The sequence below is a fragment of the Colletotrichum jinshuiense genome, chromosome 7 (assembly GCF_051148585.1).
Source record: "Colletotrichum jinshuiense chromosome 7, complete sequence".
In the NCBI taxonomy this organism is placed as follows: domain Eukaryota; kingdom Fungi; phylum Ascomycota; class Sordariomycetes; order Glomerellales; family Glomerellaceae; genus Colletotrichum; species Colletotrichum jinshuiense.
In genome coordinates, this window is record NC_139314.1 from 1,599,366 (window position 1) to 1,614,757 (window position 15,392).

General features: G+C 55.6%; 4 protein-coding genes across 4 annotated transcripts; 3 read left to right on the forward strand and 1 right to left on the reverse strand.

The window, feature by feature from the left end:
- On the forward strand, positions 1-1,188 carry EsH8_VII_000405 (NMT1/THI5 like-domain-containing protein; the record flags this gene model as incomplete). The annotated part of the gene is made up of 4 exons (XM_083270538.1): positions 1-35; positions 84-186; positions 240-308; positions 358-1,188. The coding sequence occupies 4 exons, from the start codon at positions 1-3 to the stop codon at positions 1,186-1,188; spliced, it is 1,038 nt and encodes a 345-aa protein (XP_083128095.1).
- A 1,902-nt stretch (positions 1,189-3,090) lies between these two features.
- Positions 3,091-4,474, forward strand: EsH8_VII_000406 (peptidase S8/S53 domain-containing protein; the record flags this gene model as incomplete). Its single annotated transcript, XM_083270539.1, has 3 exons — positions 3,091-3,552; positions 3,625-4,140; positions 4,211-4,474. The coding sequence occupies 3 exons, from the start codon at positions 3,091-3,093 to the stop codon at positions 4,472-4,474; spliced, it is 1,242 nt and encodes a 413-aa protein (XP_083128096.1).
- Positions 4,475-4,972: 498 nt separating this feature from the next.
- Positions 4,973-6,529, reverse strand: EsH8_VII_000407 (FAD binding domain-containing protein; the record flags this gene model as incomplete). The annotated part of the gene is made up of 1 exon (XM_083270540.1): positions 4,973-6,529. One exon carries the CDS (start codon positions 6,527-6,529, stop codon positions 4,973-4,975), a length of 1,557 nt encoding a protein of 518 aa, XP_083128097.1.
- Positions 6,530-13,789: 7,260 nt separating this feature from the next.
- On the forward strand, positions 13,790-15,240 carry EsH8_VII_000408 (acetate uptake transporter family protein; the record flags this gene model as incomplete). Its single annotated transcript, XM_083270541.1, has 3 exons — positions 13,790-14,190; positions 14,542-14,946; positions 15,147-15,240. 3 exons carry the CDS (start codon positions 13,790-13,792, stop codon positions 15,238-15,240), a joined length of 900 nt encoding a protein of 299 aa, XP_083128098.1.
- Between the last annotated feature and the right edge of the window lie 152 nt (positions 15,241-15,392).

The following is a 15,392-nucleotide window of genomic DNA, read 5'->3' on the forward strand; positions in this document are numbered from 1 at the left end:
ATGTCGACCGATAAGATCACATTCCTCACCAACTGGTAGGATTGCCCGTGTGAAGCTGCGAACGTAAGTTGACAATTGGTCAGGCACGCAACGCCCTACCATGCCCCGCTATACCTGGCCCAGGCCAAAGGATTCTTCAAGGAGGAGGGTATCAAAGTCGCTCTTCTTGAGCCCAACGACCCCAGTGTATGGAATTCGCCTGCCAAGGAAACTAAGACACGAAAGCTAAACTGGCACAGGATGTTACTGAAATCATCGGCACCGGCAAGGTCGACCTGGGCTTCAAGGCCATGATCCATACCCTTGCCGTACGTCACTCTCCTCACCTTGTGATGCTCGATGCTGATCCCATGCCAGGCCAAGGCTCGCAACTTCCCGGTCCTATCAATTGGTAGCCTCCTAGACGAACCCTTTACCGGTGTCGTATACCTGAAGGACTCGGGCATCACTACCGACTTCCGCTCGCTCAAGGGCAAGCGCATTGGCTACGTCGGCGAATTCGGCAAGATTCAAATTGACGAGCTGACCTCTCATTATGGCATGACTCCCGACGAGTACACCGCTGTCCGCTGTGGCATGAACGTCTCCAAGGCCATCATCGAGGGCACCATCGACGCTGGTATCGGTCTGGAGAACGTTCAGATGGTCGAGCTGGAGGAGTGGCTCGCGACTCAGGGCCGTCCCAAGACCGATGTACAGATGCTTCGCATCGATGAGCTTGCTGAGCTCGGGTGCTGCTGCTTCTGCACCATCTTGTACATTGGCAACGAGTCTTTCATTGCCGAGAACCCGGACAAGGTCCGCAAGTTCATGAAGGCTGTCAAGAAGGCAACGGACTACGTCCTCGAGAAGCCCGAAGAGGCTTGGAAGGAGTACGTCGACTTTAAGCCTGTCATGGGTTCGGACCTGAACCGCAAGATCTTCGAGCGCAGCTTCGCGTACTTCTCGCATGACTTGAAGAATGTCCAGCGTGACTGGACCAAGGTCACCAAGTACGGCAAGCGACTCGGCGTCTTGGACGAGAGTTTCAAGCCGAACTACACCAACGAGTTTCTCGAGTGGGCCTTTGACGACGATTCCCAGGATCCTACTGGGGACCAGAAGAGGATGGTTGAGCTCCAGAACGAGGTTGCCTGCAAGGGTGGCTTCCGCCGGTTGAAGCTTCAGAGCACTACTGTCAAGGCTTGATCGGTTATTCACCTGCGTGAAAGTGTGTCAAGCAGTGATGTGAGGCGGTACATTCCTTGCGTCCTCGCATCATCACTAGCCAGGCCCGGAGATTTCACAGTCTTTTCCGAAGGAACAGAGTCGGTCCTTTTACTAGAATGAATAAAATACAAGTCTTCTCTGGGAATACGATATTTGATGCCAGTGACAGAATGAAGTTTGGCTGCTGCCGGCGAGGAATCCACGCGCATCAACCCACAAATCACTTTTGCGCAGCCGAAAGCCTGCCCGGCTTCAGAAAATCCTACGGTCGGTCTTCCTGATGGAATTTGAATATTTTAGTGATTAAGTCATTTGGATTGTGTACCCTGCTTGGCAGGTCCGCTCGGTCCTCGAGTTTGTCTCACTTGAGTTGTAAGTCGTGATCAATCGCACATATTGCATCTCCTTGGCAGTATTATCCTTATCTTCTTCCTTGCGGCGGCCAGCATGGTTTGCGCGGTGTCGACTCAGCATCCACCCGTGCCGTATTATCGTAGCACGCGGATCTATGCTTATTTCAACGGAAATTTACATGTATATGAAACGGTGAAATCCGTCCTCGTTTAGCTGATTTGTTGAACCCGGTGGTAGCAAAAGTCCCTACCGCTGGGGTCACCCGTCGAAAAGTGCGACATCATTGCTCTCGGCTGAATCGTTCCAAGTATTCTGTCAGCAAAATTCAGGGAGCAGCTGGTCTGGATTGGCTGCCCGCCAAACAAAGTGTTGTCAGTTCTTGGTTTTCGGAGATGACCTTGAGTCCGAATGATAAGTAGCATGACGGGTAGAAAATCGCAATAGACATCTAGAAGACATCGGTGCAATCAGGGGCCAACAAAGCCCAGTTCCTGGACAGGCATATGACCCTGCTAGCCCACGGACTGATAGCCTCATGGTTCTTTCGCCCCAGGAAACATGCAATATGGCGATAAAACAACAATGGTTGGCTACACGAAGAGGTGAGACATGAAGATCGTATATCGGGTTGTTCTCGGCGGCGTCTGTCGCGGGGCGAATCAGGTTGGCCAGAACCCCTGAAACTGGCTGAGGCTATCCCCGGTTGGGCTTGGCCACCCCAGCAGAGAGACCCGCCTGCTCATGCTTAAATCTCAGTCAATATGCCCAATCATGGGGGCAAATGGGCATTTCCAACGGCCTTGGCTGCGAGATCAAAGGGGTCGCATTACCTCCTTTCGCACGCAGACGTTCTTGTTGCCTCCCAGTGGCTTGCTTCGATTCGTTCTCGATGCTGATTTGGCTTCTGCGCCCTTGCCTGATCCGCAAAGCCACTGCCGTGTCAAGGAGGTGCAGATGGCGTTCCTGGATGGGATCGGCGTCCGTCCCACAACGCATCAGCACACCAACGCATCAACGCATGTGGCCCTGTTAGGCTCGAGGCACCCCTGGTTCAGCGGTCAGGCTGGTGCGTCTCGACTTGAGGCTCATTCAAGACCCATGGTTGGTCCCCGGCACTTGTCGCCGTGGGTCCCTTTAATTCAAACCGCTCCAAGGACCCACGATGTTGTTCTCCAACGAGAGCGTCAGAACCTGGTTCTGTTGTCGAGCTGTCACCGATTGCGGGTGTCCACCTGCCCGACCTGGAAACACGAATATGACCGATATAGCAAACGACGAAAAAGAACAGTTTAAACGCTCAGAGACTATCTCAAGGTGCAGCATTATCATGCAGACTTGAGTATAAGAGCGGCCGGTCTGCTGCACCGTTGATGTTGTATGTTGTAGCCATCAAGCAACACCGGACTCAACCAGACCACCAACCACAACGACCACAGTCATTCTTTTAGACACCATTCACTCGCTCTCTACAAAAGTCGTTCATTCCATCTAGTCCCTCGTTAATTTTCCAAAAGAATTTACGTCACAATGCACGCCGCAACCATCCTCGCCCTCCTCCCCCTCGCCGCCGTGGCCGCCCCCTCCAGACGCGCCCAGCCTGCACCCCTCATCAAGCCACGAGGCGCCACACTCGTCGCGGACAAGTACATCGTCCGCCTCAAGAACGAAGCCAAGACCGGCGCTCTGCAAAATGTAATGAAGACCTTCTCCGCCGACGCCGACCACGTTTACAACTTTGGGAGCTCGCTCCGGGGCTTCTCCTCGACTCTCAATGCCTCCGAGCTCGAGGCTCTGCAGAACGACCCGGACGTCGACTTCATCGAGCAGGACGCCATCGTCACCATCAAGACGACGCAAACCAACGCGCCGTGGGGCCTTGCAAGGCTCTCGAGCGCACAGCCCGGTGGCACTACGTACAGCTACGATGCGAGTGCAGGCGAGGGGACTTGCGCTTACATCGTTGACACGGGCATCGACGTCGACCACCCTGTACGCCATCCCTCGTTTTTCATCGCACCCGTTGCGAAGTGAAGCAAACAAAATGCTGACCCCTTCTCTTAGGACTTTGAAGGTCGCGCTACCTTCCTCGCCAACTACGCAGATAACTCCGACACTGACGGCCAGGGACATGGCACCCACGTCGCCGGCACCGTCGGCTCCGCAACCTACGGCGTTGCCAAGAAGACCAAGCTCTTCGCCGTCAAGGTTCTCGACGACAACGGCGAGGGCACTAACTCGGGCGTCATCGCTGGCATGAACTTTGTTGCGTCCGATGCCGCAGGCCAGGAGGACTGCGCCAAGGGCGTCGTCGTGAACATGTCACTCGGTGGTCCGACCTCAGCAGCTGTGAACCAGGCCGCGGCCGCAATCGTGAAGGCCGGTCATTTCCTGGCAGTTGCGGCGGGCAACGAGGCCGCTGATGCATCGACTTCATCGCCCGCTTCCGAGAGCTCTGTGTGCACTGTCGGTGCGACGACGAGCAAGGATTCATTGGCCGAGTATTCCAACTTTGGTGCCATTGTTGATATCCTGGCCCCTGGATCTCAAATCAAGAGCACCTGGCCCGGTGGCAGCACGGTATGATGACCATTTACCTCCCCCTTCCCTCTGCTCCGTATCACGTTGCTGACGTTGGATGATATGATAGAACACTATCTCCGGCACCTCCATGGCCAGCCCCCACATTGCTGGTCTCGCCGCCTACCTTCTCGGACTTGGCTCCGCGCCCAAGAGCCCCGTTGAGCTGTGCAAGTACATCGCCGAGACGGCTCTCGACGGTGTAGTCGGCGAGGTTCCGCGCCAGACTGTTAACAAGCTTGCCAGCAACGGGTTCGCTGGAAATGGCACCGCGAAGGCTACCGACGGCAGCCTGGTTGGCAAACAGCTCAACAAGTTCTATTTCAGATCTTAGGTTTCCATCCAACTAGACGGGCAACAACATTATGGGAAGACTTCATGAAACAGGAGGGGACTGCACAAACATCTCATAAACGGCTCTCATAGATGGCATGCTGAGGTATTAGGTCGGGCAAATGAACATGCTAACACGGCTTGGATTCTCTGGAAGAATTCAGTCTATGATATTCTCTTTGTGTGTAAACTAAAGCTCATTTAAGATATGTACAGATGATTTCTACTCGAGTAATATTCATGCCATGTGTGATAACTGAGGTCTGTTTAATGCTTGCTGCCGGAGAATGGTTGTTACAGATTCCGCTGTTTCGGCACAGGATGATCAGATTTTTGAGGGCCGAGAGTGGGCGACATTGGACCAAATTAATTAGAAAGATAAGGCACTTAGAAATGTTCAAACAAGGTCGTTTTCGATAACGCTATCTTTTAATTCTCTGATCGCTAAATATATTCATCGTGAAGATGGGACGAGGTGGAAAAGTCAGGCTGAAGGCATTTATGAGCTTGTCGCTGCCTTGGCGGCCTGTTGGCCGGCTATCCTTCCAAAAACAACACACTCAAGCAATGACGAGCCTCCTAGGCGGTTGTCTCCGTGGATACCACCGGTGATCTCACCAGCAGCCCACAAGCCCTCAATCGCGGTCTTGTCTTCTCTGAGTACCTGGGCATTTTCGTTAAAAGAGGCACCGCCCATTGTGAAATGAGTGATAGGTGTGACGCGGCCAATGCACACCTCCTCCTCACGGTTTCCCTCTCCGGCTGGTAGCCTCCAACGACCGAAGGTCCGCCGTCCGAACGCCGAGTCGGTGCCCGATGCCACCGCCGCAGCGTACTCGTCGATCGCTCCGATGATGGCCGGGCTCAGGTCTTTCACTTTACTTTTTTGCATCAAGCCCTTCCACAGGTAAAAGCCCAAGTGTCCTTCTGCAGCGTCGCAGGCGCCGGGGTCCATGAGCAAGGTGACGTCCCACTGCCTCGTATCGCCGTTCCCACTGAGCGGAAGCTGCATGATGTTCCTGCTGACATGCTCCCTCGTCTCCATCTCGTTGACGAATCTCTGTCCCTTGTCGGAGAGCAGAATTCCGCCCTCTCCGCGCAGCATTTCCGCAGCAAGGAACTTGTACCGCGCCTCGGGGTCCTTGGGATCGATGAAGCCTGTCGGGTGCACCTGCACGCTGTCCATGTCGACAAACTCGGCTTCAACGGCTTCTAGAATTCCATGTGAAGCTGGCCGAGCCTCGTTGGTTGACGGCAGACCTGCTAGGTCTGGGCGGTACTTGGCCAGGAGGCCGTTAGCGTCGCCAGCGAATCCACCAGCAGCGAACACGACGGCGCCCTCGAGATCGTGCTGCTCGCCGTCTCGGACGTAGCGCACGCCTTTTACAACACCGTTGGCAAAATTAAGTGATGTTACTTCGGCAGAGTTCTCGAGTTGGAACTCTGGGTTCTCCCCAAGCTTTTTCAGTAAGGTTGTGACGATCGCTGCTCCTGGCGGGGTCTTCCCAGCACCTCGGTGGGTTCGTGCAAGGGAATGTCCGCCGAGGGGGGCGACAACGCTCAGATCAACGCCAATATCATCGGCAAGCCAGGTGACAGCATCTTCAGAGCTCTTTGTTAGTAGCTCGACGAGTTTGGGGCGGTCCACAACGCCCTTGGCCTCGGCAAAACGCTTGCCACCCGAGCGGACAGTGTCTTCGTAAAAGAGGTCGTCTTTCTCCACACCAGCAGCCTTCTGGAACCGCGTCCCAGCGCCGTTTATGCCGGAAGACGCCTTGATGCTGTTTCCTCCGGGTTTTGGCGCGCGATCCAGCAGACGGACCGGGGCACCGGCTTTCAGGGCCTCTTGCGCGGCGGACAAGCCGGCAAGGCCCGAGCCGACGACGATGACGGGTTTCCGCGCTGCCTGCGCCATTGATGCGGACGAGAGTCTTGCGGTTTGGGATATGGTGCTCAGTGCGTTCGTAATAGGGCGGTGGTATAGCATGCCAAAGATGGCCGCGGTGATGCCAAAGACGAGGGTGACGATGAAGCGGCGGATTGGTCGCATGAACATTGCAGCTTCGAATCCAGGAGAAGCTTAGGACGTGCCCTGAGTGAGACGAAGCCTATATAGTGATATGTGCCGGTCATGTTTCCGGGGGCACTGTGGGTAATTGGTAACATGTCAGGCGATTTCGAGTCGTACGATGCAGAGGGAGATGTTGTCGCCGTCAAGGTGGCCCGATTCGGCGTCCCGTGGCGGGTCCAGGTGAGACGCGTTTGGTCACCTTGATGGACGGTGTGAGACTCGGTGAAGCTCGGTCAGATATCATGTTAGAACACTTGGCTCTCATTTCCGCTGATATGAAGAACGAGACGAAGAGTTCTAAGTAACGTCTATGAAACATGTGATTCGCTGGATGTGTGTAACTTCAAGGGCCTTGGCGCTGATCTGTATAATTTCCAACATTGTCGTCCTCTGCTCATATCGGCTCAACCATGATATTCTCAAAATCCCGCTTGGTTGGCAGAATAGCCTCGGTCTTGTAAGAATTCGCTTACTCGTCATTCATAGAAGGCAATCCAGAAGCCTTACGCGGTTCTCTTCAATGTGGCCGTCGACTTCCAGCATCTATAAGCCCGACTTACTTTCTGGGAACCAGTTCATTTCAACCATAATGCCCAGTGTGACAGTAGAAGAAACCCAAATTATGGGGAGCGTCAATAGGTGGATGAAGCACGGGATGAATATGCCCAACTACAACCAGGCAATGTGGCAGTCGCCCCTGGGCGATGCCACGCTCTGCAATGCCGCCCACAACTTTGTTCCTGCGTTTCTCCCTGCAGCCTGGAAGAGACATACAGCATCTTAAAATTGCTCAGCAATCAGGAATGGTGTTAAATGGGATCTTTTGAGATGCGAGCAGTTTGGCGAGCAGCGTGGCCAGAAAGAGGGAGTACAAATATAGAATCTGCAAGAGGTATCGCGTAGAAAAGTTAGGACAGCTCGATACGCGAAGGGCTGCATTATTATGGCGGGCGATTGCTGTATGAAAAGACCGCCAACACATTCAATTGAACATATAGGACGGTAATTGATTGCTTCAGATGTGCGAGGTGGATGGTGGCGCAACAGAAACCGGGCTGCCCGACCCTCGCCGACCGGTGCTACGGCCTCTATGCTCGGAGGAGGCCGACGAAAGCCAACGACTTTAGCTGCCGACGAGCGCTCACGTTGCCAATCACCGGACCGGCCCTGCTGCGATATGTTTCTCGAGCTTGCACGAGCTTGGCGATTCCGCAAAATACGATATGGTGCGACTAAATGCGCACCTTCACCTTCTCTTCTGCCAGCGACCGCACTTTGGTTGTTCGTCACACTGGAGCAGCTGTGAGCCAGTCGCACTCCACTACTGATTGACTAAGGCATCCCGGTCTTACATTGATTGACCCTTCTAGCTTTGCATGGGGTACTATCACTCGTAGGGATTCGTGTACGACCATCTCAATGAAATCTTATCTCAAGTCTCACAAGTCAATATACCCATAATTGCAAGTCTACTGCATGCGTGCACCGTGGCTGGAATGCAGAGACAACGGGGTGCCAGAACCGCTGCAGCTCATGGATACCCAGAATGCGTACCTGAGCATCGAACACCGGTCAAGGTGCCAGAGTGGTTAATGGGCTGCCCTGCTATCAGAACATCTGATACCAGCTTAGGCAGTGGCTTCGGTCGCGCAGGTTCGAATCCTGTCCTTGACGACATCTTTTTTTGTTGTTTTTGTGCGCATCTGGCATACCAGTTGGAACTCGACTTTTGTCATATTCGGAACAAGGATACGGGACGTTTCCTCCATGGAGGGCGACGGGGATCGCCTGTCCGGTAATTATGTCCGGGGATGAAGCTGGGGATATTATGTTGGGGTGCCGCTGGAAGACCCAACTCGGGGGAATTGGGCGCGAAACGACCCTCATTCTCCCTGTTTGGCATCGCCATTTTGGCGCTGGCTGTACCCCCGTTGCAGTGGATGCTACGCAGGGCGCCGAAGCGAGCAAACCGTGTTTTTTTCCGCAGAGAAATGAGGAGCTTGATCGATTCAAAAGGCATTCGATAGATCTGCGATCAACCAAATAGCTTGAATGAGGATGGATGCCCGGGGGGATCGCCATTTCGCTGGAAGGTTCATTCACGTACAAAAGTGCCCAGGCCTTCGCCAACACTAGCCAACCAAGGCTCTGAGGGGGACAGACCCGGCGACTAACTTCAACCAAATTGCAGTAACCGCAGCTGGTTCGCCGGGGGGGCTTGACGGGAGATGTGAAGGTTGCATCCGCTGAAGCCATGAATGGCATTTAATTGATTGTCCCAGGAGTTGCTCTCTGTCACCCTCTGTCATCCTCCCTCCGTCCCCCATCACGCTTCGCCGAGATGCCGTGAACCTGCATGGGTAGCCCAAACTCTAGGTGTTGCCGAGTTATCCGGTAGTGCATCGTTTGCGCCTCCCTTCTTGGCATCGGCTGCCCTTATGCCTGCAGGCGACGACGGGAGAATACAACTGTTTACACTAGAAGGTCGGGACACTACACTAGAGGGTGTTGACAGTCTACGGGCACCATTTCACCAAGGGGGGAAGAGACCGCTTGCCCATGCCAGTTCGGTGGCAGTCCCTGGCCACAACCCATGCAGTTAGGGTACACTTTCTCATGGCTCCGGCAAACGGTGATTGAATGAGGCAGGTCGATCCTATGACCAGGCTGGCTCACAGTCTTCAGAACGACTGGCTTCCGTCCGCCATCCCGCCATCCTCGGCTCGTTTCAGGCCTTCGCAACAAAGGATGGTCTCGCAAGAACCAAGCCAAGCAACGGGGCCCTCAACAGCGGCAAAAGGGTGGGAATCCACCCCTCAACGAGCTTAGTCCGAGTGGAACGATTCTTCGCAAGGAGGAGGCTGTCCGGAGAAATGGAAGCTGCTCGGGGGCCTGTCAGTGGGTGCAGGGCCCTGCAGCGAGACGGGCCCTTAGAACGCCACGCCGCAGGCGGCTGCTACCCTCAAAGGTGCTGCGCAACGTGCTGCTGGAGCCCTGTGGTCCTTGGCATTGCAACCCGCGCGTGCCAGCACAGGGTGAGCCCGCTGCGAGGGCGGCTTTGGCCGCAGGCAGCGGGTGCGAAAAACCGCGGAATTAACGGCCATCGTAGGTTATGTGTCTTGGCGGTTCGGGGAGCGTGTCAAGCCCGCTGCTTATGGCGGCTTCGGCTTTTGCTCGAGCCTCAATCGTTGGCACCACGGGCCAAGGGGCTGGGCATCGAAGATCGATCCGTTGGTGCCGTGCTGGCATACGGCTTGCTCGGCTGGGGGGGGACTACAGGGAGAGGCCGGACAAAGGCGCGAGAATTTGCATTGTCCCGTGCCGCTGTGTAGCACCTGGCACTGGCAGAGAACGCCGTTCGTCCAGTCCGCGAGACACCGGAGGGTTGAAGTGACAGAACCTTCTCCAGGCGTTCTTTGGCAGGCCCCTTAGTCGCCTACGGGGCGAAGGGATGAACGGCCACACGTAGTGTTTAAGCGTTTACTTGCATAGCCGCTACCCCGTGCATCCACGGTGTCATGACAAGCGTGGTCACCTCAACTCATCATTTGGAATTCATACATGTAATCCGCGATCCCGCTGTGATGACTGTGGTGGCCATTCTGTGGCTTCTGTTGGCTCACTGTCCGGACACCTTAGTTCCCGCCAACCGCTCGGGATCTTGTCGACTGATTGCGTAGCTATAATTCATTAGCATCGCTAGCGACAGCTACCACAAAGAACTAGAGACAAATCACACATCGGGGGGGCCCAAACCCGTCGGGTTCGCCAGCTGGCCAGGGGCGACAAAACCGCTGCCCAGGTGACTTTTCTGCGAGTGGGCTGATGATTCCGCAATAAAGGCAAAAAGGGGCAGTGATGGGCGCTCCTGTGTGATGTCAGCACTGCCCAAAGTGGAAGAGCATCCCACCCCAAGGGTTGCGTGACACGGCTTGCCTGGCCGCGGCATTCGTCACAACAGGTGACCTCCGCATAGCGGTATCAACGAGACTTTTGGGCCATTGAAAGATTCGGCGCGATTTCGAGCGGTTGCACTTGACCTGACTAAGTGGACGGCCCCTAGATCGAAGCCAATGCGATTGCCGCATTTCACTTGTGAGCCGAAGACAGCCCAGCATTCAGAAACATGCCTCTTTTGCATCAACGACCGCAGGTGGAGCGCCCAAGGCTCGAAGAATGATTAGATGGCGCGCAGAGGCGGGGATGGCACTGGGGAAATAAACTTAACCGCCACGGAATCTGGGGAAAAGACAAAGGTATCCATGCTGTGGAGGTTACCGTATTCTAGATGGAACCCTTTTCGAGATTCATCCGGCGCCTGGCGCCATCATCGGACCATTGCGCCGATGGAGGAGCAATCCCGATAGATGCATACGTCGAAGCATGAATCGGAACTCTCGGGTTGAATTGTAGGCGGAGGGGCGTGTGTGGGAATCACCCAAGCTTTCCCCGCAAGCCAGCGCCATGTGGCCCTTCTTGTACGCCAGCTGCGGAAACCGATATTGGGGATTGATCATTGTGTCCAAGCTTGATTGGCATGGTCATGATGACGCCTAGTTCACGCTTGGCTTGAGCCTGAAGACGTTCGGACTGCGAGGAGTGAGAGAAGATGCGGGGGAGGCAGCAGCGCAAGACCACTGCCTATCCTCCTTTGCCTCCCGGGGAGTGGACAGTGTGAAGGGATCGTCTTGACGCTTGGATCAGACCGAGCTCTTACCAGATGTCAAACGGATATGGATGAACAACACCCACACAAGTCGAAGTCGGGTCCTTGTCGACGGGGCGAACTGAGGTTCACCTCGCCACGGATGACCTGGATGCTTCCAGTCAACCCCGGGGTTCCCCGCAACTCCAGCTCGGGCATACGGGTCGAAATGTGGGCAGACACCTGCAATTTAAGTCCAGGACCATATGGCAGACGGATGTATCGTGACAAGACCCATCAACAGGCAAAAGAATCTCGCCCGGGAAGCTGGATATGTTAAAACACGCGCTGCTGCGCATGCAGGGTCGAGACACACACCAGTGCAGCGTTCCCACCGAACAAGGTGGAGGGTGTGGGAACTTATTGATCCCCACGGTACATGCTATCAGCTTGATGATGGAAACATTCACACTCGGAAAGCCTTTGCAATCGTTGATCAACTCTCCTTGAGGATCTTACTGGCAGTCGACGCATCGCCCAGTGACCCGATTCCATGATGCCTCATCCTGACTACCGAGACGGCAGCTGGCCGGCCATGATCCGCAGCCAAGACGCGGAAGCACCGTCACCACGGCTTGGCTGCCCACCCCCCCTGGTCTAGCATTGACCCTTTCCTTCGCCTGTTTTGCTCAGCATCGCCGAAATGCACTCGCTCCGATGAGCGGACCTTTGCTGTGTACTTTGCGACCAGAACATTTTCCATGACACACAGTTAATAACAATCCCGGGTCAATTGCGAATTCGACCGCCAAGCACCGCCCAATGAGATTCGCAACGCTGGGAGGGAACAATCTGGACGGAATTGCTGGAAGCCTGGGCCCCAGCGCAGAAAAGACGCCAAACTGCAAACGTTCAGACGGCAGACGCATTCTTATTTCCGCGCTGCGGCGATGGTGGTGTGCTATCGCCACGCCCCTCCCTGGCCTCCCTGGAGCTTGGGGGGTTGAACATGGCCTTGGCCATACGCACAACATTCCCACATATCATATTTGCCCAGGCATTGCGGCCGTGGCCCTCGAAAGCATTGTTCCTCTGCCAGAACAAGCTGAAATCCGGACGCGTGGCTGTTCATGTCATGTCGAGATTAGTACATAATCAGGGGTTTCATTCTCTGCCTCCAATGAATAGCACTCGACTGCCGGAACCCATTGCGTTTCGACAACCGCATGCCGAGCCGCTTATGCAATACCCAATGATTTGCATCAGTCACCCCCCCGGTATCTGCTAGTTGCAGAGGCGGCGGGAGAGTGCGGCCACGTCTAGAAGAAAAATTGGAGAAGTGGCTTGCTGGTGACGGAAAAGGTGGGAATGACATCAGCCCATCGACTGACAATCCCATTATCCCACTGTCCCTCGAGGCAGTGTCGTCCTTGGCTTGCGTTTTTTTGTGTGCCTTCCACTGCCCCATGTTTTGAGGGGCCTTTCGTCCCTGGCTGCTGGAACTCGTCCGTGGTCCAAAACCGCGGCAACGGATGGATGACAGACAGCTGCTGGGTGTCTCGGAGGTAGACGACGAGGCCTCGGCCTAACCTCCCTACCAGCGAGTGAATTGAATCAATCAACGCGTCGTCGCCTCGCTACTTGCATCAACTCCGGGCGGCCGGGATGCTGCCATCAACCACTAGCAGAACTGCCTGGTGGGATCGGACCTCTCTCTCTCTCTTTTTCTATCTCTATACTCGTAAAGGTCGCACATCAATGCCTGCTAGGGGGGGCTCGGTCTCCATTTCGTTTGTAGACGTGATCTCTGGATTGGTGCTTGACACCCATAGCCAAACAGCGTCCATGTCCAACAAACCTGTTGGTTCCCTTCCCTCCCCGGTTCTGGAAGAGGAGAAGACAGCTGGATTCGCACCATTGCGGGCTTTTTTGCCATGTCATTTGCAAGAGATGCTCCTCTCCCAAGGCCAGCTCCGACGCCGTGTCAGTGGTCACTCCACCACCCACCCAACCATTCCACCACCACCATCCGACGTTGCACCCAGAATAATGAATCTAATATGGAGTCTCCATACAACCCATTCCCATTTCGAACCCTGGTCCAGTCCTCTCTGGGCTTTAAAGATCGGCCCTTGGAACCAGACGGCTGCTAACACCCTTAGTCCGTACACTACACGATCTTACTCGACCCACTCCCTCTTCATCCTGCAGACGCAGCCGCCTCCTCCTCCAACAACAACAACTCCAGTTCTCCGCGCCGGCCGGCCCACGTATCTGTACATACCCCAGACGTTCCAACACGTTCGCGAAGCTGCCGACCCATCAGCTCTCTCCGTTTTGCGCTGACCCTCGACCCCGACATCCATTTGTCCTGTTTTGGTTGTTAATTCAACCCTTTCTCCCCATTACTTAAAGCCTCCTCCCCACCCCCTTCCCCGGAGCCAGAGGAGATTCTCCTCCATCATCCCGTGTGCCCTCTTCCGTGGAGTTTGCCTACTCTTCTACTACAAAGATACCCTCACAATACCCGGTTACTCATCCATTGATTTCACCTTTCCCCCATTTCTTGTTTCTTACACCCGGAAGAGCACACACGCACAATGGCCACGCAGGAGGTTCACCAAAACGCCGTCCCTCCACAGGACCTGGAGAAGGACGTGCAAACCTCTGGTGCCGACCACTACCACGGCGCCAACGGTGCTCAAGTAGGCCACAACGCACACGCACGACAAAACGGGCCATTCACCCGCGTTGCCGACTACCGGAACATGACTGAAGGAGAAGCGCAGGCATTCGGTGGTTCTCTCCAGCCCGGAGTGTGGAAGCCGTACGAGCACAGAAAGTTCGCCAACCCGGCGCCCCTGGGCCTCTCGGCCTTCGCCCTCACGACCTTCGTCCTCTCTTGCGTCAACCTGCAAGCCCGCGGGGTGAAGGCGCCCAACATCGCCGTCCCCCTGGCCTTTGGCTACGGCGGTCTCGTCCAGCTTCTCGCCGGCATGTGGTATGTCCCAGTTTTTTTTTTCTTCTCTCGCGTTTGAATTTTCCCTTTTTCTTTTTTTTCCCGTCTCCTCCCCCCCCTTCTTGCCAGGGTCCCCAAAGTTCCCCAACATCTCATCTCAACCGGTCTCCACGATACCCCCCGCAAGCGGAAGCTCCGGTGTGCTGGTGTGGAGCATGGACGCGCTCCTTTTGCGCCGGAGTGGATCTTGGGTTAAGCACGCATGGGGGGAGGGTTGGTCAGACCAGAGGCATCTGCATGTTCCGGGCAGGGAACATGTGGAGCATCGCTGCAATACGAGCATCATCCAGATGTCACTTTCCAAACGCGCCAATGCTGACAATCACATCACAGGGAGATGGCCGTTGGCAACACCTTTGGCGCCACCGCCCTGTCGTCCTACGGCGGCTTCTGGATCGCCTACGGCATCCTCCTGACGCCCGCCTGGGGCATCATCGCGGTGGACGGCCCGTACGCCGCCAACTACTCGGACCACTACTCGGCCGTCGGCTTCTTCCTGACGGGATGGTTCATCTTCACGACGCTGCTGCTGCTCTGCACCCTGCGCTCGACCGTCGTCTTCTTCTCCCTCTTCTTCACCCTCGACCTCGCGTTCCTCTTCCTCGCATGCGAGAACTACGCCGCCAACAACGGCGCGTTGACGGCCTCGCGCAACTTGCAGATCTGCGGTGGAACGTTTGGCATGCTCGCCGCGTTTTTGGCGTGGTACTGCGCTCTGGCGGGTATCCAGGATGACAGGTGAGCCCTTTCTTTTTATTTTTTTGTCCCCCTCCCCGTTCTTCCCACTGCCTACCGACGGTGGTCGGTCCGAGCTGCGAGGCTAGGCCCGTCATCCACCGTCGCCGGCCCCTCTTTGGCGTGCCCATCGACGATGAGTCTGGGTTTGCGCGCGCGCGCGCCATGTGGATTCCATTTGCTAATGTTGAGGATTTTTGCAGCAACTCCTTCTTCCAGGTCCCCGTCTTCCACCTGCCGTGGTCCGACAAGGGCAGAGAGATCCGCAAGGCCAAGAGCAACCGCTCCGTCGCCTAAGCGTTTTTGCTCGTTTTGTTGTCTGTTGTATGTTGTGCGGAAGAAAAGGGATGCGGGCCACGCGCGCCCGGGCTCGGCCTCGACGGCGGCGGACGGAAGCCGCCGGTGCGAACGAGATGATTCAGGATACCCATTGACGACGGGGGAGAGAA